This window comes from Sceloporus undulatus, chromosome 5, assembly GCF_019175285.1.
Source record: "Sceloporus undulatus isolate JIND9_A2432 ecotype Alabama chromosome 5, SceUnd_v1.1, whole genome shotgun sequence".
NCBI classification, from domain to species: Eukaryota; Metazoa; Chordata; class Lepidosauria; order Squamata; family Phrynosomatidae; genus Sceloporus; species Sceloporus undulatus.
Window position 1 is genome coordinate 102,372,495 of NC_056526.1, and position 27,310 is coordinate 102,399,804.

Below are 27,310 nucleotides of genomic sequence, written 5' to 3' on the forward strand. Positions count from 1 at the left end.
CTCTCCCAAATGCTGAAATGGAGAATTTCTTTATTTTTCTGGCACATTCCCTTGCAGGGTGATGGAGTCTCCTCCTTTGGAGATTTTTAAACAGAGGCTGGATGGCCATCTGTCAGGGATGGTTTGATTGCATGTTCCTGCATGGCAGAGGGGTGGACTGAATGGCTCTTGTGGTCTCTTTCTGTGATTCTATGGGGGAAAAATAGCAGAAGATATGTCACTGATCTGATCTGGGCACTAGATGATCTGCTCCTTCCTCATCAGCACCCCTTTTCCTTCTTCATGTTGTCACCAACAACAATATGAACACATTTAACTGAAACACCTCAGAGTTTGAAGCCCCAGGAAGGAAGGTGAAGGGTTTAGATGTGCAGGTGATATTCTCACCAGCTCTACCATTAAAAGATAGAGGACCACACAGGGACAGGATGGCAATTAATGAGATTTAAGCATAGGAGAAGGACACTTTCCTGCGTGATAATATCCACAATTTCACACATGAAGCACAGCCTGGGACAACTGTATGCATGCTTTCAGCATGCAGAGATTAGGTTCTTGGGATCTATATTTGTACCTGAAATTTATCTTCAAGTGATGCACTGTCTTGTACGATAACAAAGGCTGGATGTCCCTTCCCAGAAATTGATAATGGGATTCTGGGATTGGTTGATACTTTAATTTTAGTGTGACAAAACCAGCAATTGGATCAGGATATCCTCAGGATACATGGATAGGAACAATTGGCTGAGAACACAACAGGGAGTAGGCAGGGAGGTTGGCATACTGCTTTGGGTGCAGGGAGAGTCTTTGTCTCAAGGTACAAGAGGAAATGCAGATGACTTGTGGGGTGGAAGGAGGAAGACAGGATTTCAGTCCCATTGTCCTCAATGGCGAAGCTAGTGGGGATAGCTAAGACTTGCCATCTGTGGATGCTCAAATCCGCAGATGGTAAGTCCCTGGATACCGAGGTCCCATTTAGATTTGATTATTACCTGGTCTCTGGTCTCATCCCTTTTCTCTTGGGAACCTGACCTTGTGTTTCTTAAGGCCATCGCGGCCTCTCAAGAACATGCTGGCTACGAATTAGAAGGTGAATTGATAAAAGGAACTATGATCAAATGGATGCAAGATATCAAAGAATCAATTCCACTGTGGAATTGGGAAAGAACATGGAAAAAAATTTAAATTCACTAAAAGCGCTAATCTAATTGAAAACTATTACAAATTGCTATACAGATGGCATCTATCCCCACAAAAACTGGCTAAGATCAAAAATACGAAGGACAGCAATTGCTGGAAGCGTGGAGAGAACAATGCAGCCTTATTCCATATGTGGTGGGATTGCAAAATCGCGAAAAAATTTTGGGAAGAGATTCATAAAACAATTCAATATACCATACAAGAGGGAATAGAAAAGAAACCCCAACTGTATTTACTAAATATTACTGAAGACCTTAAGGAAAAACTGTGTCGAGATGAAATAGATGTTTTATTGTACTTAGTGACAGCGGCACACCCAGTTTTTGCTAAGTATTGGAAAGGGGGAAAACAAGATCTACAGGAAGAATGGAGAATTAAGGTAAATGAATTGATGGAAATGGATAAATTAACCATGATGATTAATGAAAAGACAGACCAAAACTTCTAAAGAAAATGGAAAAAAGTGAATAAGCGATGGGAATGAAAAGAAAGGGGAAGGGAAAGAAGGGAAAAGGGAGGGAAGCGAAGGGGAAAAGGGAAAAGGGAGGAAAGAGAAGAGAAGGAAAGGGAAAAAGAAAAGGAAGGAAAGGGGGGGAACAGGATAGAATAATTTTAATATGCATCCCCTATTCATCTTATGGCTGGAAACAAAGTATTAACAATCCTAACGGAACAACGGACATGCCGCATAAGAACATAAAAATAATGGATGACGACAGAAAGACAAATGTTGTATACCTGTTTAAACAGCTCAACTACGTTCACAAAACAGAGGTATTAGGTTATATATTCTTTGGCAATTTATATGTATTGTAATGTAAGTATGTTGTATATGTTTTATTCTGTATGTTTTATGTTTCTATATATTTTGTATGTCATGTTAAGTCATAATAAATTTTTCTTTTTTTAAAAAAAGCGGGATATAAATAAACTATTTATTATTATTATATTATTATTACAGATATGAAATATGGGGACCACAAATACAGTTCAGGGTATGCAGAGTGTGTTATCCATAACTAATACGAAAGCCACCTTTGTACAAAGAGCCATTCTGAGACATAACTGTTTTTCTCCCCTCTCTAATTTTAATTAAAATAATCTCATGAATTGTTTGCCACCCCTATTTGCAGTGTGAGATAAAGATACACAATTACGCCCTTACATTGGTTTGTAAAGCAATCGTAAATTTTTTCAAGCCACATGAGAAAGAGAAATTTCTTACAGACTGTGTCTACTGAGTCTGTCTTTTCACACTGTTCAAAGATGCATATAACTGCATAATTTTTCATAATATTTTGTTACCTACAAACTGTCAATGGGGGAATTCTTTTCCAATGCATTACTAATGATTGAAATAAATTCACCATAACAATGCTAGGACACTTTATATAATTAGAGCAAGGAATCAAATAACAGTTGAAGCTCAATGTACAAGAATTTACATTGTCTAATTATTTGAAAGCTTTCTACCACGGTCACCTGATAGCTCTTCAATAAGAATAGGCCTAATATTGCAAGCAGTAATTCTTGCCTTCTTTTATGTGGCTCAATGGGGAACGTTGAGTATTACAAGTGTACAGTGTCTTCAATACACCAATGATTCATTCTTTTTGGTCATTTATATTTATAGAATGATGAAATGTGGGTTTTGTAATTTATTGCATTGATTAAAAAAATTTAGTCATAGAACTAGTCTTAAATTACCAGCCTATCATATTCTTTGAGCTTGGTGGGTATGGCTATGATAGAGCCGGAAAACATTCAGATACTCTTAATTTGTTATTATTTAAGTCCAGACCTGGTTGTTCAGTGTAGGCCATTGGAATTGTATTCAATTGCCATGCATGGGGCATTTTTAAAGTTACCTTCAGCTGGTTTTATAAAGTACTTCAACTGACGATTGAAGATTCTGGCCAGATATCCAGAGTGATTCTGTGAGAGAATAGCCACCTTCAAGATATACCTGAAATTATGTGGTTAATGTATGTTGAGATTTTTGGAGCTGTTATGATTTCTTATGGCAGGGATCATTTGTATCTAAAGAACATGGAGGGGACAGCACACAATAGTTAGGATGCTGAGCTCAGAATGAACACCTGGAGTGACCTAACATATGTTTGGGAATTATTCCTTTCTTGAGTTTCCTATCCATGTCCTGCTAGATTCTGGCGTTCTTCCTGTCACTCTTTTCAGTCCACCTTCCCCAGCTTCTCTCCACCATCATTCCTCTTTGCTCTAACCTTAGGACTGCACCATTAGATAAGATTATTTATTTATTTATTTTATTGTTAACATATAAGTGTTAGGTAAGATTTTTGTTAGATAAGTGATCTTAAAAAAAGGTAAAGGAGAGATGGCTGGTAAAGATCATATTTGGGGACAGATATTCTACATTTGTTGCACTGCTAGAAATCGACTGAGAAGGAGATTTTTGATACATCTTGTTCTTTGAGCTGCTTCTAAAAACTCCTGAATTATGTATTTATTAATCTTGTGTAACCATAAAAAACTAGAAGAGGAACTAGGTGTACATATAGAATTTATCTTTGCCTTGTCTCTAGTTGAAGTGTGGTTTGCTATAACTGCTTTGAAGCCTTGTAATTTGCTGTTGTTAGTGTAATGTAGTATTTTCTGTTCCATATAAGTGGCAAATCAACAGTACACCTCAGTTACTATACATCTTTTGCCTGATGAATGGGTTGTCCACACCAGCCAAAAGGCTCATGTTCCCCCTGGCCTCATGTCATCCAGTTTAGACAACACAGGCCAAAAATGGTGGATCTGGCCTGATCCAAGGTTAAAGAGCCTTTTTTGCTGTAGTGTGCTTTCAAGTTATTTCCAATTTAAAGACACCCCTGAGGCAAGATTTGTTCAGAGGAGGTTTGCCATTGCTTTACCCCGAGGATGAGAGCATGGGACTTGCCCAAGGTCACCCAGTGGATTTACACAGCTAAGCTGAAATTTGAATCCTGGCTTCCAGATTCCTAGTCCAGTGCTCAAGCCACTACACCATGTTGGCTCTGGCTATGGTGAAATGGGCCCAACGTTTTGAACTCCAAAGATTGTCATCGGTCTTATCAAGGTTTCTTGACACTTGAGAAACACACTTCTTGACCATTCCCACAATTGTTTTACCGTTCTTCTCTGCCCTAGCAACTACTTTCTGTACTTAGTGTACAGTTTACAGCTGCTGCACAACTTAGTGTAGAGTAGATTTGTAAATAGTTGAATTTTGTGAAGAGATTTCACATAAATTAACCAAGTTAAAAACATCTATGATAACACAAAACTTGTTGTTCATTCTAGATTCTGAAATTAATTCAGACTTTTAGAGCACTTCCTGAGATTCCATCTCTTACTTCAGGACAATGGTCCATTAACGAAGAAGAAGAAGAGAAACAGTTGAATTAGGATACTGTATATCCATGCACTCCAATGCATTGAATCGTGGGTTAAACAGAGACAGTAGCTTCCTGGTTATAACACTGGTTTTCACCCCAATCTCATGAAGCTCCTCTTAACTACTGTAGTTTATCATGTCTCTTTTCTGATTTCCAGCCAAAACTCCCTCCACCATTTATCCATTCATTCTGGCTGTAGACAATATCTTTCTTCTGCCTTTGCCCCTCAATGACCAAAGTTAAAATTGAACTTGTCACCTCATCACCATACCCATAAGATTTGAATTTCTATTGCTATTTATACAGCCTGATTAAAAAGTTCCTTCCTTGGTGACAGCTCACTCCATGCCTCCAAGGAAATGGGCCAAGGGGGGCAGGTCAGCGGTGGTGGCCCCGCGGGCCCCTTCTTGGCCTCTGCGGAGGCAGGCTGAGAGGGAGGGGGAGGCCGCCGCTGGCGGCCCCGCAGGCCCCTTCTCAGTCTCTGCGGAGGCTTGGGCCTCCACAGAGGCCGAGAGGGAGGGGGGAGGCTATGTGGAGGCAGGGAGGGTGGCGCAGCTGCTTGTAGGAGGCGCCTCCTCGGCCCCAGGTCTTGCTGTCCTCCTCTTCCTCCACCTCCTCTGCGCGGCCATGCGCGGTGGAGGAGGAGGAGGGCAACGAGGCCCCACAGGCGCCTGGAGCAGCGAGGAAACTGTGGCAGGGGCGGCAGGACTGGACTGGGGCCAGTCCCAAGGCCTCAGCGGGCCGCATCTGGCCCGCGGGCCGTAGGTTGCCAGCCCCTGTGTTAGATTATAGGTGTCCCAAAAGAAGATAAATGTATTTTAGCAATTGCTTCTTTCCAATCTTATTGCCTAATACAGAAATGGTTATCGATAACTATTGTTAAAATGATTATACTGGCTAAAGGCATTAACTCTGTTGATAGTATAATTATATTTTACATTTTGCATGTTTTAATGGTATGGATTTTTATCTATTTTGGGTCACAGGGCGGGGAGAAAGGCAAGGGCAGTAGTCCCCTTATGGCACTATCTTTCATGTTCTTGTGGAAAAGGTTTCTGTGCTGTAATCCAGGAGAAAATTGATCACATACCAAGGCTTGTGGATAATCAAGGCAATTGGAATGCAAAAGTAGGAAACACAGCAGAACCAAGCACTCTAGAATTTGGCCTAAAAAGAAGCAAAGCAGCAGAATTATGCATTTTGTGAGGCCAACAGTTTGTTCCTTGTAAACACATTCTTCAGGCACCCAAAGAGACAACTATATACATCAGTGCTTCCTGATTGCCAATACAGAAATCAAAGAAACTGTAATTGGGAACAGAACATGGAAAAACAAGAGCAGGAATAGACTGTGGCACAGACCATGCACTACAGTGCACCCGCGTCATACGCTATATGTGGCTTCCAGCATACACTGGAAGCTGTGCTGGAAAGGCTTCTTTTGTGCCCCAAAAGAAACAATGGGGTGTGCCAGGTGCACGCTGTGGGACGAGCCCCATTGTTTCTAACGGGGCTTGGTTTACGCGGTATTTCCCTTACGCAACGGGGTCTAGAACAGATTCCCCGCAAAAGGGAAGGGCCAACTGAACTAATAGAAAAAAATAAAGTAAAAAAGACAACATGGCAAAATATAACTCAAAGAATATCCATGTAGAATTGAAAGACCATGTAAGAAATAGATTTGCATTAGTAAGGCTAATAAACTAGCTTGTTTGAACCTTGTAATCTGTTTATAGACTGTTCTTCGGTTGATCTTGTTATTTGGTTTTAATCTTAATCCTTTTGTGTATATTTTTTAAATAAAAGATTTTTTTAAAAAAAGACTAATGAATTGGGAGCCAGAAGAACTCTGGAACAAAGCCAGGGAACTGTCCAAGAAGAATGCGAAAATACACTATCTGCAGCCAAAAAGAAAGAAAAGCTTAATTCGATGGCTGATGAAACTTCAGACAGTTAAGGAGAGATGAGAAGCAAAGGTAAAAATGACAGAAATAGGGAGAGAATCTTGAATGCAACTGTTCAGTGACTTGTACATTGAGACAAAGAGAATTATTATAATAATCATTGCAAAGAAAAGAAGAAAACAAAAAACCTCTTTCATAACTTCTGAGAAGTGAAAGGAAAATTCCGATGGGGTGGGGATGGGGATACTATATGACCAAGAAAAGGTAAAGGTACTTCCCTCTGACAAGGTTGTCAAGTGGTGTCTGACTGTTGGAGGTGGTGCTCATTTCCGTTACTAAGCCAAAGAGCCAGAGTTGTCAAAGATGGCTCTATGATCATGTGGCCAGCATGACTGCACGGGCTGTTTACCTTCCCAACAAAGTGGTACCTATTTATTTGCATTTGCATTCTTTCAAACTTTTACATTGGCAGAAGTTGGAACTAGTGATATTATTATTATTATTATTATTATTATTATTATTATTATTATTATTGGAGCTCACCCCATCACATGGCACCTGGGCCTCAACCTGCCAGTCTTGCAATCAACAGAGGTAGCGTCTTAACTGCTTGAGCCCCCATATGACCAAGAAGCGAATGCTATATGATCATAATTGTTTCAAGCTACAAAGGCACAGTCCAACAAAACAGTGGTCCACAGAATGGATGCGCAACATACATTCCAGTTGCCGAGAAAAGGGACACCAAGGATTGAGGTAACTATCAGACCGTTGTATTAATCTCCCATAGAAGCAAAGTGGTGCTCAAAATTATACAACAAAGACTTTTACCAATATAGACTTAAGAAATGCCAGATGCTGGATTCAGAAAAGGAAAAGGAATATCTTATTGTAAATACACACAGGATAACAAAATGCACAAAGAATTTCAGAAGAAAATCAGCCTGTGCTTTATAGATTATATCAAAAAGCTTTGTATGTACAGCGCTGTGTAAATTTACAGCGTTTTATAAATAAAGGTTAATAATAATAATAATAACAATAATAATAATAATGTTTGATTATTAACAGCAGTAGTAGAAGTAGCAGCAATAGTACAGTCCGCCCTTCCGTTCCCCCCCCTCCCCATGTAAGGGGACTTCCACGTATGCTTGAGCCCCATTTAATCGAATGGGGCTTGTGCACGTGGCTGTGGCAGGGCACATGTGCCATTACCCCTTATGGAGTGTGCTGCCCTTTTTCCCAACGCAGCTTTCAGCATATGCTGAAAGCCGCGTAAGGCGTGCCCACGTATGACACAGGCGCACTGTTCTGGATGTGATTATGTTGTTGCTACAGATTACTATCAATCAGTCTTTATTATGGTGCATGACTGGCACTATAAAAGAAGAAGTAAACAACAAAATTAAATTAATAGGCAAAACAAGGAATAAAACAGTGTGTGGGGGGTGAGGTTTAGGGGGGAGTCTGATGGCTTGTAAACAAGGTTATTGTATTGTACACATGGTAGCACAAAATTTAGTGACACTAAAGTAATTAAGGCTTCTTCATTACAAAGAAGGAAGGAAACATAAAAAGAATTGGGTCATCCTGGCAATTGGTGGCATATTGGTTTGAGTGTTTGACTACAACTCTGGAGAGCAGGTTTTGACTCCTGCTTGGCCATGAAACCCACTGGGTGACCTTGGGCAAGTTGCACTTTCTCAGCCTCAGGGGAACTTCCTCTGAACAAATCTTGCCAAGAAAACCCAATTATATGTTTGTCTTAGGGTTGCCATAAGTTGTCAATGATTTCAAGGCTCAACACACACACACACAGAATAATTTTTTTCCTAATATCATAATAAAAAAAGCATCAACGAAGAATGTGGGACACCAATTTGATTTCCTCTGATCCAGAAAGGCACACATGATTAATGAAGGCAATTTTCAGAAACCTTCTCTCCAGCAAAGCTGGGGTGGGGAGGGAGAACTGAAATGTGCTAGTGTGAAAGCCCTTTGAGGCTTAGGAACTGAGAGTCCCAAAATATTGTTTGCTGGCTTTTGCACATAAGGTGTCCTGTTAATTACTGATTTGACCACATGTAGGATGTGTTGCTTAAGTGTTGCTTTGGCTGTGCTGAAACCCAAATTGGTTAAGATACTCAGAGGGGATACAATATTGCTGGAGTGTCTGAAAGATCTTTGGAGTCCAGATTAATTTAAAATCATCTAGTAGGATAAAGGAGGCAGAACCTCAAGGTGAAAAGAGCAAATTCAGCCAAAGGTTGAACATGACAAGCCAGTTTAGTGGCATCACTATGGACGCGCGAGGAGTACACCACACACCAGGTGACAACCTAAGGGGGAGTGACACCATTGCTCTTCAAACATCTGCCTTTGGGCTGAAACAGGATGTGGTATTCACCAATGTCACTTTAAAATGATGAAGAGATGGTGTGAATGGAGCAAAGCTTAGTGGGAGGAAAAAGGAGAGGCCACAGGTTTTTAAAAATAAATAAATTATTTTTTTAATTTAAAAAATATTTAATATTTAATATATGTCATATTTTACCAATTTTTCACTTCAACCACATGAAGCAATGTATATGTAAATGCATTTAGACTGTGCATATGATACTATAATTTAAAGGTATAATTTTATTTTTGCTAGTTTTTATATCAAAATGATTAAGATTACATTCAGTAATATACAGGAATTATGATTAATGGGTAACATGAGTACAACAAATATTACTAACGATTCTGTATGATGTACTACGGGAGGAGGTCAATGGTGTGTATGTGACACCATGGGTTACCACACCTGATGATGCCAAACCTAATGAGCCAGACTAGTTTCTACAGATTACTAAATGAAGTTAAATAGTTGTAGCAGTATAAAGGCAGAATCCCATTGTGTTAAAGCACTTGTACAACTTGTAAAACAGACTTTACTGCAAAACAGTTTGACATTTTTTGCTGCTTGCAATGCAAGATATCTTGGACTTGTGTTAGCAGAAGTCCTTTTCTCCATATGTGTGTACAGCTGCAAGCACACACCTGATCTACCACTACTCTGTGTGTATGTGTGTGTGTGTCTTTTTGTTCCAATGGTGTTGGATAACAGTCGAATGTTGTGATTTTGTAATGTACATTTTGGATTGTACAGTAAATAAGATCCAACAAGCCTTTAATTTTGTGTATATGCCTTGTTATGACTTGTGACTTTAAACAAATCAGTGACTTGATTGTGACAGATTTAAGCCCACCTTCACAGTGTAAATCCAGCAACAGTGATACCTTCATTGGACCAATCAAAATGCACAATATACATGTTGCAAGCTTTCGAAGCTCCACTGGCTTCTTCATCAGGCAAGGTGTTAAAAACCATACAGGAGGGGGAAAAACTAAAGATGTTAGAAGCCTGCATTTTCTGTTTTTGCTCTTAGTTCATATAGTAATGCAGTAATGTGAAACATTCAGGGGTAGCCATGTTGGCCACGCATTATAGCCAGAACAGGGGAATCCTAAGGAGAGAGCCAATAGGCTAGGACTTTACTGTTTGAGGTTACTACCTCCAATAAAGGTAAAATATTTTCTAAAATTGGGACTGCATTGGCATGTTTTACCTCAACACACCTAAAGTTTTCCTGATGCAAAGTATGAAGGCTTCTTGAGAAATTCGGTGCCCTCTGCCTAACAAAGAAGCCAGTAGCCTCACAAAGCTTGGAGACACAAAGGATGGATGTTAAATTTCTTGGACTTTGAGAATCTCCCAGTAGCCACATGGCCAGAAGGAGGAGATAGATGCTAGCCTGTAAGAGATACCCCTTTGTATCATCTGAACTAAGAACAAAAACAGAAAAATGCAGACCTATGACTGACATCTTTTTTTAAAAAAATTCTCCTGTATGGTTTTTAACACTTTGCCTGATGAAGAAACCAGTGGAGCTTTGAAAGTCTGCCACATGTATATTGTGCATTTTGGTTGGTCCAATAAAAGTGTTACTGTTGGATGGATTTTGGATGTTATTGGATTTGCTACATGGCCAACACAGCTACCCCTGAATACTCCCAGCATAAGTTAAAGAACATTACATATTGATAGGACTGGTTCATCATTGGTCTGTATTAGTGGTCCCCAAACATTTTTGGGCTACCACCTCCTTTCCTCTCAGGGGACAAGAGATAACTACTGTTAACTACTTTTCTAGTCTATTACCTTCTTTAATTCTGTATTACTATTTACTTGAAGAGTTTGTGTATATTGATGGTTGTTTATATCAGGCACATTGCTTGTTTTCTGCCGCTCCAGAGAATAGGACCCAGACCAGGCTGCAAGCTACAAGAAAATAAATTCCACCTAACCATTAAAAGGAACTTCCTGACAGTAAGAGCTGTTTGACAGTGGAACACTCTTCCTCAGAGAGTGGTGGAGTCTCCTTCTTTGGAGGTCTTTAAACAGTGCCTGGATGGCCATCTGTCAGGGATGCTTTGATTGTGAGTTCCTGCATGGCAGGAGGTTGGACTGGATGGCCCTTGCGGTCCCTTCCAACTCTATGATTCTATGATTGCATCAAACACACATCCTATCTTCTAGATGCTTATTCTTCGGTACTTCTAAGTTACATATATCCCATTTTTCCAGTTTTGTCAGAATATTTTGTGGAATGTTTGGGGTGGGATGCATTTCATCCATCTCTTGGAACCTTGAGTAATGAATAGTAGTACAGTAGAGCTGTTATCAGGTATTGCAAAGTCTACAATAACCACCTCTACTACTATTCATTAGTAAATGTTCCATGATATGGATGAAATGCACCCTACCCCAAACATTCCACAAAAGGACAGTGCTCCAGAGTGTAGTAAGATGAATTTCAGTCAACTGTAGAGTCAGAATAGTTATTGGAGCCTCTGTGACAGGTTTGCAGAACCAGTCTGGTCTCTTTTTCTGCCCAAACATTCAGAGACAGAATAGAGGCAATTTTCTTGAACAGATAGCTCATGTGCATTAATATACCTTTATGGATTTGTAGCATCTTAGCACTGCTAGGACAGATAAAACAGTTGTGCATCTCAAAGATTAATTGTATTACACCATCTGCAAACTCCCTTTGCCTACCATATACAAAAAGGTATACAATTAAAACATCTGTACTCAGTTAATCCATAAAATCCCCAAAATCTAGAAATATCCATTTTAAATTAAAATGATGGTAATTCAGAGACGAACAGGTGAATTCAAATCTTTTGTGATGCAAAGGTTTTTCTTGGGATATTTCCAGAAGAATTATCATTAATGGCTTTTCTGTGGCAAGAGAAAAGGTAGAAGTGGAACCACAACGGAGGGTTACAACTAAGGGACAGATACTGGAGCCCTTTTTAAATTTAGTGAATGATATTTGGTGATGGCATGATAAAAGTCCTGTGTGGAAGCATTCTTGATGTCTCAGTCACTAGAAAGTGAAGAGTTTTCCAGACCTTCCCTGGAGAAACATGGATAGCCATGTTGTCATTATTGAGTAGTCACCATGTGAAACCGAACCTCCAGCTAATGGATGAAACCTAAGGAAAGAGACAACTGTTTATCTAACAAAACACAGATGTTGATATTTTGTGGCAGACAGTCTAGGGATCCTTTGACTTCCCTTTTAAGTGTATTAAATATAGATTTTGTACTTACCTCTGCCAGCATGCATGCATTATAAGTTGGTTGGAGAAATGGCTGGATTCTCTCTTCCATATTCAGGTTGCTTTTTCCTTAAAAGGAAGCTCCAAAATAGCAGGTGTGTTGATCATGCTTAGCTGTAATGGTCAAGATAAAAGGCATGCTGAAATTGCCTTGCATAGATTTCAGTAAGTCTTCACAGGCATTTAAAACACCAGAGGCTTCTGCAGATTATATAAACTAGGCACTACTGGTGCCAAGACTGAATTCAGAGGAAATAAGAAAATTACACTTAATCCACTTGTCCTGAATTTGAAAATGAGGGGCGCAGAAGGGAAAATCTGCCTGGCAAAACCATGTGCTAATCACTGGAATACAGGGGGAAAGCCACATCTGCTAGACACTGAATGATGCCCTACAGGTTTTGTGCCAAAACAATACTAAGAAGAGAGATGTATGGGAGGGTCCTCTGGATAAGTCAGGGTGGGACTTCATCAGGCAGGGGCAGAGTCAGACAAGGCTCTCGCTGCTTCTATCCTTGGATTATGCCATATGGAGCAGAGGGAAGTGCAAAGAGAAAGAAAAAAAGCAACATGCAACAGGAGAGGGTATGTGCTGCTTTCCAGATGGTTTCAGGTTTTGTTTTTTCTGTGTGCACGTACCAAATCAGGATGAATTAGCAGTAGCTTTACTCTGCAATGATACATTGTACACTAAGGGATATTTGCCTGGGTATTCAAGCAAATTTTATTTACTGGAAGGTTTGAGCAAGCAAGAGTTATCTTGATTTTCTTATAATTCATTCTGAAATGATACACTGACAGGTAGAAAAGTTAAGTGCTTCCATTTAATGTCACTAGAAAATGGAAGAAATGCAGTTAGACATACAACATGCATAATATTAACAGTTTTCAAAAATATATGTTAGGTAAATACAGAAGTTTGTCTCATTAATCAACACCAAAAACTGTCTTGACAAGCCATTTAAATTGGAAATTCTTTCTTCAGTTGATCCTATTCTACTGAGGGACAGACACAATCTATGGCATTTTTTGAGGTCATTCTGTTAGAAGGTGAAGCAACTGGGAAGACTAAATGGCTTAATGACAGTAATGACAGTGTTTACAGTACTTTTGTTTTGTTATGAACTGTCTGAATTTTTCAATTTTTAAAAAATTTGATTTTGTTTTATTCTATTTTGGTAATGTATCTGATTATTAGCTCAGTCAGTATTTGTGGGATATGTAATTTCCTTAAGGAAAGACAGTATAAAGTTGTTTCAGGTACTGTAATATCAAATACAGAAACAGTGGAACTGTTACCAAATCCTATACAGTAAACAGTATAAAACAGTAAAATATCCTGTTTATCTTAAGGCTGCTGGTGGTGGGTCATTGGTTCTGATGTTTAGAGTTTTAATGCCAAAATGCAATAAAAGGATATAGATTGGAAGCCACCAACCACCAGAGGCCACTGAGGATTTCCTACAGGTATATACATAATATTTACACAACTTTTTTACACAATTTACACAAATAAGGAATAATTAATTTCCTTATGTTATACTTTCAGACAGACACACAAATTTGCACTTTTTTATATGAAACATATGCCCTTTCCAAGTGTTGAATATATTTTTACAAAATAAGTAAGTGAATCCAGAAGTCAACCACGGTACTCAAAGAGGTAGTATAAACTGTTAAATGCTTTTATATCTTGGTATAAGTGAATCTGAGTTTTTGGCAGAACAATAAGATATATAACAAATACAATAAACCAGAACTGAAAGACATTATACAGGCTGGACTTACACTTCAACTTTTGGATTATTTCAAGTGTTATCAAACAGCATGCCCAGAATGTTATCTCAATAGCAAATTGTAGCGGATTCCATTTCTCTGCCATGCATTTGTTTTGCTCACTTTTTACTTTTAAATGCACACTAAAAATATTTTAGGTCTATACCACAACTGTGCAGTCTGAGAAGTATTAAGTAATTTTAGAAATAAATAATGTGCTGTCATAAATGATATACAATTCACTTTCTTGTGTCACTGTAAATATTTAAAACTCTTAAGCAATATATTGATTTGTAATGAAAATGCCTATGCAACAAAGTAGTCTATAAATAACATACAGTTCATGCTTTAACCTCGTTTGCTTTAGTAACTGAACTCTAATTACCTGCTTACCACTGTCAAAACCTTCATCTCTTCCTTTCTAGCATATATTACTTGAGACTTCCATTATCTAAATATCTCCTTGTGATTTAATTTCAGAATCCAGGTAACAGGTGACAGACTGACTGCATCCACTGGTGATGCAGAGGAGTTCCAAGATAATATTTTGCTCTTTCCTGGGTGGTTTTAGAGCACAACAGAGCAAGGGGACATACAATACCTTTTATGATTTTAAATATTGATCAAGGTGAGCAATACTCCTAGTGCATTACAGAATGTCTTATGGTAATGGTGAAACTGGTGGGCATCCAATGTATAACCTTTGCAGTAAAATTCAACGTTCGGACTCCCAAGTGGGAAACCTGAATGGACACAGGAAGTCAGCAACCTTACTGGAAGTGCAAACAAACTTAAACAATATGCAGTACTCTTCTGTGGCACTTGATCCTGATTCTTTGGTGACAGATGAATCAAAAATTTCATCAAATTCTGAAGAGGAAAACTCACAGGATCCTGCATTTCAGATGAACAGTGAATTAATGACAGGAAATGAGGTACGCCGGGCCTATGCTGCTAAGTGCTTTTATGGACCATATCTAACTAAAACTAGTATGCAAGGAGATGTATACAACTTCCTGGAACGGCCCAGTGGATGGAAGTGTTTTATTTATCACTTTGCAGTGTAAGTACCTACCTTCTATTCATAAGAATATTTTGTTAGACTTGTAAACAGATTGGAAAGAAAATGAACCATTGGCCATGATCTACAAATTGTTTCTCTTTCAGTGTGGATTATATGAGATGCCAGGCTTACCAGAATAAACCAGGAATGTATGATCCCAACCATTTATTTGGAAAATTCTGACACAGTTTTATCTAAAGCTTTGGATTTTCTTGGGGGATCACTTTTAATTTAATTTTATATGTTATTTTGGTTCCTCTCTGGAACACATCCTCCTGGAGTCTTTCATCTACTGAGAGCTTCTGTAAAATATTAACTATGAATGGAACTCTCTACTGCAAATCTTACAAGTGATCTTAGTTAAACTGCTATCCTGTCAACTTCAGCACCTACCATTACAGAGACAGTCATAATTAATGACACCCTAATAATACTGGCTTATCAAATAAGCCATTGAAAGAATTATTAAGAAAGCATGCATGGAACTCAGAAAGCACTACATAAATATTGGACATGCTTATAGATTCATAGAATAACCTGTGTAGAAACTCCACCTTTCATTTAAATATGATTAAGTCTTGCTGTATCAAAAGCTGCTTAAAGGTCTTTAAAATTCAATAATTTGATGATAGTTACTTAATCTCCTTTAAAAAAAAATTATGTGGAAGCAGTTAGCATTAATTACTGTGAGAACTGATCCATGTAATGTGTTAAAGACTGGGGCAACAATCCTCCACTATATTATTTATTTACTCATTTTATTCATTTCAAACATTTTAAGACCATTTTTAGGAGTATAGCTCTCTTAAAACAGCTGATATAGTAAAAACAATAGCAATAACGTAGCAACATGAATAACACAAAAATTCATAAACAACAAATTTATGTGATAAAACTAACCAGCATTCAAATTCCAAACTGAAATTGTTGTGGCTAAAAAATACAATCCAAGAGAAAATCAGCAAAGCAAATAGCTTTTCAGGGCTTTCTTTAAGGTATACAGAAAATAGATTTTAGAAGCATGGGCTGTCACTATTAAGAAGTTCTTTCCATCATACATGCCATCTTAAATGCTCTTGGTAGTAGAAGGGTCAGATGGGTCTCTGGTATGGCTCAAGATGGGCTCATATCATGCAAAGCTTTAAAGAAGGATTGGAAAAGTATGGCCCATCAAACTGTGGCCCAAAGCTTTTGGTCATGTTAATTGGGCTAAAGGGGCACAGATTCTTCACCTCTGCTGTGAAGCTTAAAACCAACACTAGGCTCAGAAACACACTGGCAAGCAGAATATCTGTACCAGTGTCAAATTACTACCCTATCTACTACTATGCTCCTGTCCTCTAGCCTTCCCACCCTTCAATATCCATGCTTCTGTATTCCATGCCAGCTGAAGTCTATCATTAAAGGAGCTCCAGACTGTGCACATTACAGTAGTCCAGATGGATATTACCAGAACATGGATAACTAAAATATGATCAGCCTAAGCCTAAACTAAAAGGGACTAGGCCTTAAATAACATGGGCATTTAAGATTTTCCGATAACATTTAAATGACAGAATAATTAGGGGTTTGGTTTGGTTTAACAAATACCTATTTTGTGAGCCTTGCAAACAATGTGGTGAGATAAAGTTCAGATCATATGTTTCATTGCTCTTAGATACCTTTGGGAAATGAGACCTGTATATGTTGGCATCCTAATGATCTGGGATACTCCATGGCTTAAAATTGGCACCATCTGAGTATTTTGGGGGAAGGCTGTGTGTGTGTGTGTGTGTGTGTGCGTGTGCGTGTGCGTGTGCGTGGATATGACCTGAGAAACTAGATGGTATAGCCATGGATTCAAACTTAGAAGATAAAGTTGCTTGCTACAAAGGAATGATTCTTTCATAAGGCAGTCAGAAATTGCTTCTCTATTTAACTCTAGGCAGCATACTGGAGTCAGAACAGAAAGAGGGAATTGTGTCTGGTGGCTTGGAAGGGTCTGCTCTGATATACAATTGGCAGGAAAGTATTTTCAGCTACCATTGTCAAACTTCTGTCACATCTGATATTACCTTTCAGAGTTAAGAAAATAAATAATTCAATGGGAGGAAAATATTGTGAGAAACCATGGATACTGGTAAACAGTGAAGCTCTGGATATAGATTCATTAGGTCATGTCTTTTCCTCTTGGTCAGAATTGTGTTAATGTAAGGTCAACAGAATTTACAGTGCATGTTTATGTACATTTGCTCAGAAGTAAGACATATTGTATTCAACAAGATTCTTTACAAGTACACGTATACATAGGATTTCAGACTTTTGGGCATTTTTTTATTTGGAGCCTTTATTATTTACATCCACTTGAATTCTAGGCATGCTGAATATGTTAAAATACAGAAAAATGATGATCCCTAGACTAAGTTTTTAAAATTCCTGATCAGGTTAATGGCTCAGTTATATCTTTTCACAGTTTGTCAACCAGCAAACCTTGGAATATAATTTCAATTCTGAAAATCACATATGCAGAGAAATTAGTAGAGAGGTGCCAAAGAATATCTGCTGGGGATTGGTTCCAGGACACATGCACACCCACACACACACACACCATGGATACCAAATGCCGTGGCTGCTCAAGTCCCATTAAATACAGGGGTGTAGTAAAATGGTTCCCCCCTATATGAAATGGCAAAATCAAGGCTTGCTTTTTGGGATGTTTGTTTTTTAAAAATATTTTCAATCACTGGATGGTTGAATCCATGGAAAATGAATCAGTGGATACAGAGGACCAACTGTATATGCTTCTTCTTTTGATAAAACAGAGATAGGTACAGTTAGAAATAAAAATCACCCATTTCGTTTGAAACTTGATCAGAGAAGTTGTTGACAGTCTTCCCTAGTAAAATCTATGAATGACTACAATGGAGAATCTGAAGTTCTCATTTCATAATGTCCTCTTGAGTGTCTTTTCATAAATTTTATTCCACATGACAAGTAGCAAAAAGGAAGAATGTGGTGACAATACCCAGAAAGTACCAGCAGTGGTGTTGTGTCAGCCAATGGAACAGCACAATGGAGATTATCACACGGGAACAAAGCATCCTTATCCTGTTATTAAACTGTGTTATTCACACGATCAGAGGGAAGATTATCACATCCCCTCTCACTTATACCATTCCTCTCCCGTCTGTGAACAGTAATGGATATGCCATTAGGTATTAACATAAACTCCCGTTAATACCAAATGACAGGTCCATTATGGTTTACGGATGGGGGAAGAACAGGATAAGCATGAAGAGGTGTGATAAACTTCCCCCCAATAGTGTAAATAACAAGATTTAATTATAAGGATGCTTTGCTCCTCCATGTAATAAATCCCATTGTATCACCCACCCCTGAATCCATACAGAATCCTTAGTAATTTGATAAAATCAGTTACTATAAAACCAGGACTAAAACAATAGTGCATCCTTTTAAGCACATACAAACAAAACCACATGATTCAAAACACCATTGTAATTTAGTAATAATGATAGCTCTGATTGGAGTGCATGCACATTAGAAGGTTCAAAAAGTTAATTAGCCTAGGGTTTTAATCTTGTGAGTAAATTGATGCAGTATAAGCTAGGCTTATGAAAAATGTGTTTATTGTTATAACTAACTATAGGGATTTTTAAAAAATTTAATTATTTTTTTTTGCTGAAACTGCACAAAAATTTTATAGACAGTTATTTTGAACTGAACTCAATATTTATATTTGTACAGAAGATAAACTATTTTGCAAACCATGAGATGTGCTTTCCTCTGAGGCTAAGAGAGTTCACTGCTTGAAGACTTTCTGGTCTCATAAGGGACTTTTTCCCATCTGCAAAATCATAGAATCATAGAGTTGGAAGAGACTACAAGGGCCATCAAGTCCAACTCCTGCCATCCCATGCAGAAAAACACAATCAAAGCACCTCTGACAGATGGCCATCCAGCCTCTATTTAAAAACCAAAGAAGGAGACCACCACATTCTGAAAGAAATAGTCTTCTTATTTAAGCTTTGAGGAAGTACAGCAGTAGAACAGGAACTGGTACATATAAGGTAGATCAGTATATACTGCTAGGTATCTGGCTAATTTACAAAAAGGTGACAAGAGTTTCAGGATCCAAATGTCTAAGAGCAACAATAATAAATTTTATTTTTACTATCTGAAATGTGTGGAAAGCTTGCTATAACCAACAAGTAATTTGTAAAAGGACTGCACGCCATCTGAAATACGTTGTTGATGTTGTGATAGTTGTGCCCCTTCAAGTCATTTCTAACTCATACTGACCCTAAGGCAAACCTATAACAGGATTTTCCTGACATAATTTGTTCAGAAGGGGTTTGCCCTTTGGGGATGAGGAAAGGCAAAAGGGGAAGAAGAGGAATGGGCAGGGCCCCTTTCTCCCTCCCCACGGACCTTTCCCTGTCCTTCAAGTGCCCCATTTGGGACACTTGGAGGGCAGGAAGGATAAGTGGGAAGGAAGAGAGATGGGCAGCCCCCCTGCCTCCCTCTCCTTGGACCTTTTCCTGCTTCCAGCTGTCTCTCCAGAGACAGTTGGAGGCCGGCAAAGCTCCCTGGGGAGGAGCAACTGGCACACGCCGGTTGCTCCTCCTCTCTCCACCCTTTTCCCGGCCTCTAGCTCTCTTGAAGAGGCAGCTGGAGGCCAGGAGAAGGCTGCAAGGAGGAGCCAGAAGTGCACTCCTCTGGCTCCTTCTCCAGAGCGCCCTTTTCTGGCTTCCAGCTGGCTCCAAGAGACAGCTGGAGGCCAGGAAAAGGCAGGGAGGGGGAGGAACGGGCATGCACGTTCCTCTTCCGTCTTCTCCCTTGCCCCGTGCCTGGGGAAATGGCCCAAAATGCCACTTCTGGCATGTGTGGCATAGGTTCGCCATCACTGACCTAAGACTATGTCAGCCAGTTCTTCCTCCACAAATTTTGAAAGATTTATTAATTTGTACAATCTTATATTCACCTACCAGTTATTAATCTCACTAGGGCAATCCGCAGTACAAGAAGAGGTCTAGACCACACTGGACCAGCATTAAGGAAATACCATGAGTAATATCTGATTTCCATAAATGTTGAAAACTGTTAACCAACTTATAAAGAGTGTCCCCCTCAAAAAGTAAATAAGGTGCGGCTGGTGCCATACTAGGGTTAAGGGACCGCACAGCAACCACATGATCCCTAGCACTGTAGACATGGGTGCTGGCATTGTTAGTGCAGCGCGGCATTTGCACGTTGCAGTGGCACACATGTTACGCTGCCCCAGCAGCTTTAAACAACCCGCTTTTTGCGGGTTCTTTTTCATCTGCAGGGAAACCGCGTGGTTTGGTGGCTGCAGCTTCCCTGCAGAGGAAAAAACTCTGCCACTGCTCCAGACAATGTGGAAGGTATGTACCGTGCCCAAGTTCCTTTAAAAGTCAGTAAAAATATTTATAGTGTGCCCGCGTCAACCGTGGACTTGCCATCTGTGGATTTGGGCTTCCACGGATGGCAAGCCCCAGCTTTATAAATGGGCATGGGTGCATGTGCCCTTTAAAAACAATGGATTGGAGAGTTGTGTTTTTTGCTATCTGAGGGGGGGGGGGGGCAGTCTGGAACAGATCCTCCATGGATAGCAAAGGCTGACCGTATTACCAATCAAAATACACACTGCCAGAAAGTTAATTTCTAACTTTAAGCATATTATTATTAAGAATATTACTTCTTATTAAGAATAATATTAAGAAGTAAGGACATTACTTCTTATTTTACACAAAATTTCATAGTTTGTACCTATGTAAGAAGTAGGAAAACAACATACAATCAGACTATGTCCTTTCTTCCAACTACAATCCTATATAGACTTTCTGATAATCGAATCTCACTCAAGACAGTAGAACATAACTTGTGATTAAAAATGGATAGGATTGTGCTGCATGATAATTAACCAATCACCACAGTAAACACTAACAGGTAGTAGGGTAATTCTTTTTACTACAGCACCAGGCAAAAACAATGTGCAGCTATTCCATATTTTTCACTTGAAGGAGGAGGGAGGGAGAAAGAAGAAATAGACAAACATGAGAAAATGACATTGTAGAATATATTACCACTGGGACACACATATCCTGACCATTCCATAAAAGTGGTAATCTGATTGCAGAATAAATACTGTACTTGCTCTGGAAGAAGCCCAAATGATAGAACCTTTATCATGCTGCTTGTTGTTGTATATGATCAAAATGTGAATGGGATTATGATTATTAGAGCCTGAACCTGAGTTCAGCATTGTTGTTATTAAACAAGCATTTGATTGAAATTCACTTTGAGATATCCTGGGAATAGGGGGCAGAGGGTGTAAAAATAAATAACAGTCTTAAAACCAGGCCTGTCTCTAGACCTTCAGGGGCCCTGGGGCAGAAAGTAGGACTTGGTAGGGCGGAGTGTTTGCATGCTCCTGGGTCCTACCATGTGTCACAGTGCACCTCCGTTTGGGGCCCCTTTTGGCTGGAGGCCCAAGGGCGTGCCCCAGTTGCCCTGGTTGCCCCAGCCTAGCTTCGAGCCTGTTTAAGACAAATTACTAGTATATTAAAATAAAGGGCTATACTTCTGTGAAATAATGGAAACTTCTGTTAAATCATATTTTCTCTTTATTGCTCGCTATCTTCCAAAATTACCTTTTTTTTTGCTAGCAAATAATAAAAAAAATACTATTGGTGAATAATGAGAGTTTGTGAATTAAAAGGACAGGGACTCATTTCAAGGGCTATACTTATAGCATATAATCATGTCTAAAGCTTAAACAGATTTCATTTCTGTAGATTTAAATACGTGAATAGTCATCGCTAAGCCTATTTGGAGCTAGGACTTAGATGTCCTTCTTTCTTTTTTTTTAAAGCATTTGAAATATGAAATACTGGTGATGAAAACAGATTGACCTTCCTTTTATACATTTACATTTACAACTCAGCAATTTCCCAGGAATATTTATGGGAGACAGAAGGCTTTTTACTTATCTGATTAAATAACTTGAAATATTTTTCATTTTCAAGTGGTAAACATCAAATCACATCTGGGAAAACAACACATATGTAGGACAATGAAGCTGATATGATGGCCAGCATTTTTTTTTACTGTATCTTGAATATAACATAATATACATTTCTTTATAGCAGCAAATGATTGAAATCTTATTAGCATATGCAATTATAGCATTTGAATTAACAGAGTTTAAGCAAGTAGTCCGGCTGGGATGATGATTCTGAGATCACGTCTTAAATTAAAAGCTTTTTAGGCAGAGAGTCAAAATGAGCAGACGTATGGATTATTACTGACATCATTCCTGAAATGTCTATCAATTTGGAAGCCAAACAGGATAGTCAGAAATATGGTATTGTTTAAATATTTTCTTCCTATGACATTTTCCTATAATTTTCAAAAAACAAGATACAAAGTTTAAAAAGTTACACAAAGGTCCAAAACACACTGCAGAAATAATTCAGTTTGAGACCACTTTTAACTGCCCTGGCTCAATGCTAGGGAATCCTGGAGACTGTGGTTTGTGAGACAAGTAGCCTTCTCTGTCAGAGAGCTCTTGTGCTACAGTTCCCAGGGTTCCCAAACATTGAACCAGGGCAGTTAAAGCAGTCTCAAACAGGATTATTTCTGCAGTCTGTTTTGAACCAAATATAGTTTTCTTCATTTTAATATTTTATTATTATTATTAATAAGATAACTCTTTTTAAGATAACTCTAGCGCTTTACAGACCACCCAAAAAGGGCGGTCTGCTGACTCCACTGGTTGCTGTGTCCGGGAACCGCAGAGGACAAACCGCACGATTCCTGGATGCAACAAAAAAGAAGCTGCAAAATGCAGCTTCTTCTTGCGGCACGGAAATGGCGCCGCAAGTCGCCAATGGCGCACCCGCGGCATCATTTCCGCCATGCGACGTGCGGACACTAGGTGTCCATGACATCAAGATGGCGGCACCCGTGTAGAACGGGTGCCGCCATCTTGTACATGCTCAGCACATACTAGGGTTAGGGGCATCCGGAAAGGACGCCCCTTTCGAAACCTAGTATGTGCCGAGCACGTACTAGGGTGCCCGTCTGTAACGGGCCTCTGATACAATGACATTAAAAAATCTTTCAGAACAAGTGGAAAAATAGGTCTAACAATAGCATTACTATATCATCGGGTTTCAAATGAGGAAATAGATCAGAGACATAACCAGAACTTTGCACAGGAGGAGAGCAATAGGGATGACTCATAAAATGCTTATAGACAAAAGAGTTGCCAAATAGGGTTAATATTGTCTTTTTGGTTATTGTTCTTAGAGTCATATAATTGGTAAGACAAATACCAATTACACGGAGGTGGCTTCAAGATGCTCCTGTGGTGTGGCATTTGGCTGCAGCAAATAAGAGCAAATCTTTTTCTATTTGGGCCAGCATAAGGCCAGATTGGGCCCATGATGTGTTGTTGCCATTGTCTCAGGGTAACAAGCAATCCACCCTTTTCAGGACATTTGTTTACTAAAAAGACTCACATTGGCCTCAAACAGACAATCCCAAAGGGCTGCCTTTGAGCCAATCTGGCGGAGAGGCATGCATATGATGCACATCCCCAAATCACATGGAGGCTGTGCTGACGTTGCCCTGGGGCCACCTATTATGGGCCAAACCAGGCTGCAAAAGGAGTGATTTCTTACTGTTCCTTTTCACAGCCCATTCAGGACCACAGCATCTGGCAGTCCCTCTGGCCACTCCTTTTGCCCCATCTGATTCACCCCTCAGTCTCCTCTATTTATTGACAATATTAAGAAGGCATCACAGAAGCTGACCTTCTGATTCAACATTTTAGATAAAAATTCAGTTACTTCAACTACAATTCCAAAATTTTGCCACTTTAGGTCAACTGATCTTTATGTGCAAAAAGGAGTTCATTTATCCACGCTCTTTCTAACAAAATAGGCAAATAAAATTGTTTTATTTTATAGGAGTAATTTATGAGCAAGTTTATAAACATCTTCATTAGAGTAGCAAAGAGGGATTTAAATGGTGGTAGCTCTAATAAAGGGATAAAAAGACATTTAAAAAACCCAGCAGCAATTTTGAAACTATTTGGGTAGAAGAACTTTCTACCATAACCTTTCATGGAATCAATCACACACACACACACACACACACACACACACACACACACACACACACACACACACAAACAACTGAGAGCTGGATGGGAGTGTGAAAAGCAATAGAAATGCAAAACATGTCACAGTGGTGATAAGTATTGCTTTCACAATGGTCTCAAAGAATAATGAAAAGGACAAAGTGGGAGACAGGATTTGATGCCTCTCTGTACAAAGAACAAATAGGATGGTCTCTAAGTCAGAAGATAATTCAACACAAATCTGACATTAGAAATGGGACTCCCCCTAAATGGGTGCAGAGCATTTAAACCTGAAATTCTGAACCTCCAAATAGTAAGTCTTAAACAAAAACTAAAAAGCAAAATGAAACAAAAATTAAAGGCAGATTGTAAAGGAAAACTGCTAAATTAGGATATAATCACAAATTCCTATCTACTAGCATTGATTTGAACAGAGACAATACTTTCTTGGCACTCTACAACATATTAATATTTGATTTATGACAATATTTTACTGGTCCCACATCCATACCAATGCACTAGATCAATGATTCCCAAAGTCAGGTCCTTCAGGTGTTTGGGACTTCAGCTTCCAGAAGTCCTAGCCTGCTTGGCTTACATTCCGGCATTCTGGGAGCTGAAGTTCAGAATACCTGAAGGACCAAAGTTGGGGAATCATTGACTACAAGACAAAGACTTTCCTCCACTATATAAGTGTGTGTGTGTGTTCACCTGTTTATCTGAATTTCTATGCTACAACCTAAGAAGACCAGAATTTCAGCCATGACCCAGAGGACCTTCTCATCAGCCGCTCCCAGGCTCTGGAACAACCTGCCAGACGAGATCCACCATGTTACCACCTTGAAAGCCTTAAAAAAGACTGTTAAGACGGATCTCTTCTGGTAGGCCTTTCCAGACTAGGTTAGATCCATTAGACTTGCCTCCCCCTTGTTAATGTACTGAAGGTGAAAATGTTCAGATGTGGCAATGGTTGCAAATTGGCTACAGCTGGAGTCCAAAGCAGCAGCTGGATGCTCAAACTCAACTGAGCAGGACTAAATGTAAATATGCTATGTCTTCAGTCTGAAGAGGGATTGGTGTCTATGGTGCATAGCAACATGTATAGGAAGAGGCAGGACTTAGTGGTCGCCTCATGATAATTCTGTATATAAGCAAAAATGCTGTGCTGTGGGATTTTGAGATAGTGTGGTGTGTTGGTTGGTAAGAGTTTTTGTATAGTGGTGATTAACTCATGTTATTTGAAACAAAGCAATAAAGCCCTCTTAGCAGTGAATTGCTGGAGAGTGATTCTTTGATCTAGCAGCTGTTTCTCCAGGCATTCTTCCAAGCAAGCCAAAAGCTTATGTTTGGAGCTTCGCTCTGTTCCTGTGTTGGAGAGATAACCTACGTCTTCATCCATTTGCCACCGGACCGGAATCACTGGCAAGATTCATACACCAACTATCAACCCCCTCATGTACCGACATCAAATTGATTAATACCATCACCCCCGTTCCCCCTCCTCTATAGGAAAATTAATTTTTACCCTAATCTGCCCTAATTTTTTATGTATTCCTATTGGATAGTTTAAATGTTTTATGTTGAATCTTTTTTATAAGTTGATTACTGTTTTTATCACTGGGGGGAGGGTTGGGGTTTCGGGGGGGGGTTAAATTGTAATTTTTGATTGTTTGATGTTTTATTTATACTGTTGGAATCCGCTTTGATTCCATGTGAAAAAGCGGAATACAAATAAATATTATTATTATTATTATTATTATTATTATGCAAAACCTGCCTCCCATATTTTTCTTTTAACTTTTCTATACAGTCATTGTTAATTGATACTCATCACCATGGCAACATTTCCATTATTTATAACACTCCATCACTCCCATATGTATATATTTGACCACAGAGACTTCAGTCTATGCATCTGATGCAATGTATTGAGGCCATGAAAGTTTATTCTAGAAATGTCTTCTTTCCAGTTAGGCCCGCAACAGATGGGCAAACAGGGGCAGCTTCTGGACACTCTGAGGGGCTGTTTTCTTACGTGGCACATGCTCCCAGAGAGCCTGGGAACACCACACTGGGATTGCCTAAGGTGCCCCAAAACAGCCCCTCAAAAGAAGTGGATCTTTTCCACTCCTTTTGGGACTGTGGCAGGAGGTGTCCTCCAGGCCGTGGCAAGTGTTCACCATGGCCCCGGGTCTGCCCACTCCTCCCCCCCCTCATCTGCTTCACCCCTTAGTCTCAGAGGTGCTACTGGATTCCTTTATGTCTTTTATGTCTGCGGGGTTCCCTTTGTCTTTTATGTCTACTGAATTCCTGTATGTCTCTCTAAACCAGACTACCACAAATGTCTCTTTGAATGTCAGTAAAGAGACTCTAGGATCTAACTCCCAGACTGCTCTTTTTTTGTCCCCCCCCCCCCTCTTTCTTTCCTTCCTTCCTTCTTTCCTTCCTTCCTTCCTTCCTTCCTCCCTTCTTCCTCTTCTTCTTTTTTTTTGGGGAGGGGGGAGAATTTTATAAGACATTTCTGTAAGTCTGTGATACTGTTTGGACACCAGACATTTAAACTGAAAACTTATGGATTTTCTAAACAAACCATCAAAGGTTTTCATAATAAGTCAGGGTTTTTGGGCTGACATTTATTTATTTATTTATTTATTTATTTATTTATTTTTGACATGTTTGCCAAATTTGTGGACTTGAATGTCTGAAACCAAAGCACATGGATTCCATGTAATTTTATCTGAATTGTGTCCACTCTAATTGACGTACTCCTGCTGAAAACATCAGCCGCCCTGATCATATCTATGGAAGGGCGGGGTAGAAATAAAATTTATTATTATTATTATTATTATTATTATTATTATTATTATTACTTTTTCACCAGTCTTTAAATAGATTTGTTTTTTACTTATAAAACCTGGATGGCCTACAAAAAGACAGATCAGTGAAAGAGCCAGAGCTTAGGTGCTTAGCCCCAAATCTCCATACTACTAAGGATGTTCTTAGTATGGGGTTCTCAGTTTTGTTTACATAACTCTCTCAGCCGCACGGGAAGGCAATGACAAAACTTTCTCTGAACAAATCTCATCAAGAAAACCCCATGACAGATTCGCTATAGGGTTGTCAT

General features: G+C 39.2%; 1 protein-coding gene across 1 annotated transcript in view; it reads left to right on the forward strand.

Moving 5' to 3' along the window:
* Nucleotides 1-14,613: 14,613 nt before the first annotated feature.
* The window catches only part of LOC121931669 (potassium voltage-gated channel subfamily KQT member 1-like), a 330,206-nt gene continuing 317,509 nt past the window's right edge, over nt 14,614-27,310 (forward strand). Inside the window, exon 1 of the mRNA XM_042469647.1 lies at nt 14,614-15,020. Coding sequence (XP_042325581.1) covers nt 14,614-15,020 — 407 coding nt within the window. The remainder of the gene's footprint in view (nt 15,021-27,310) is intronic.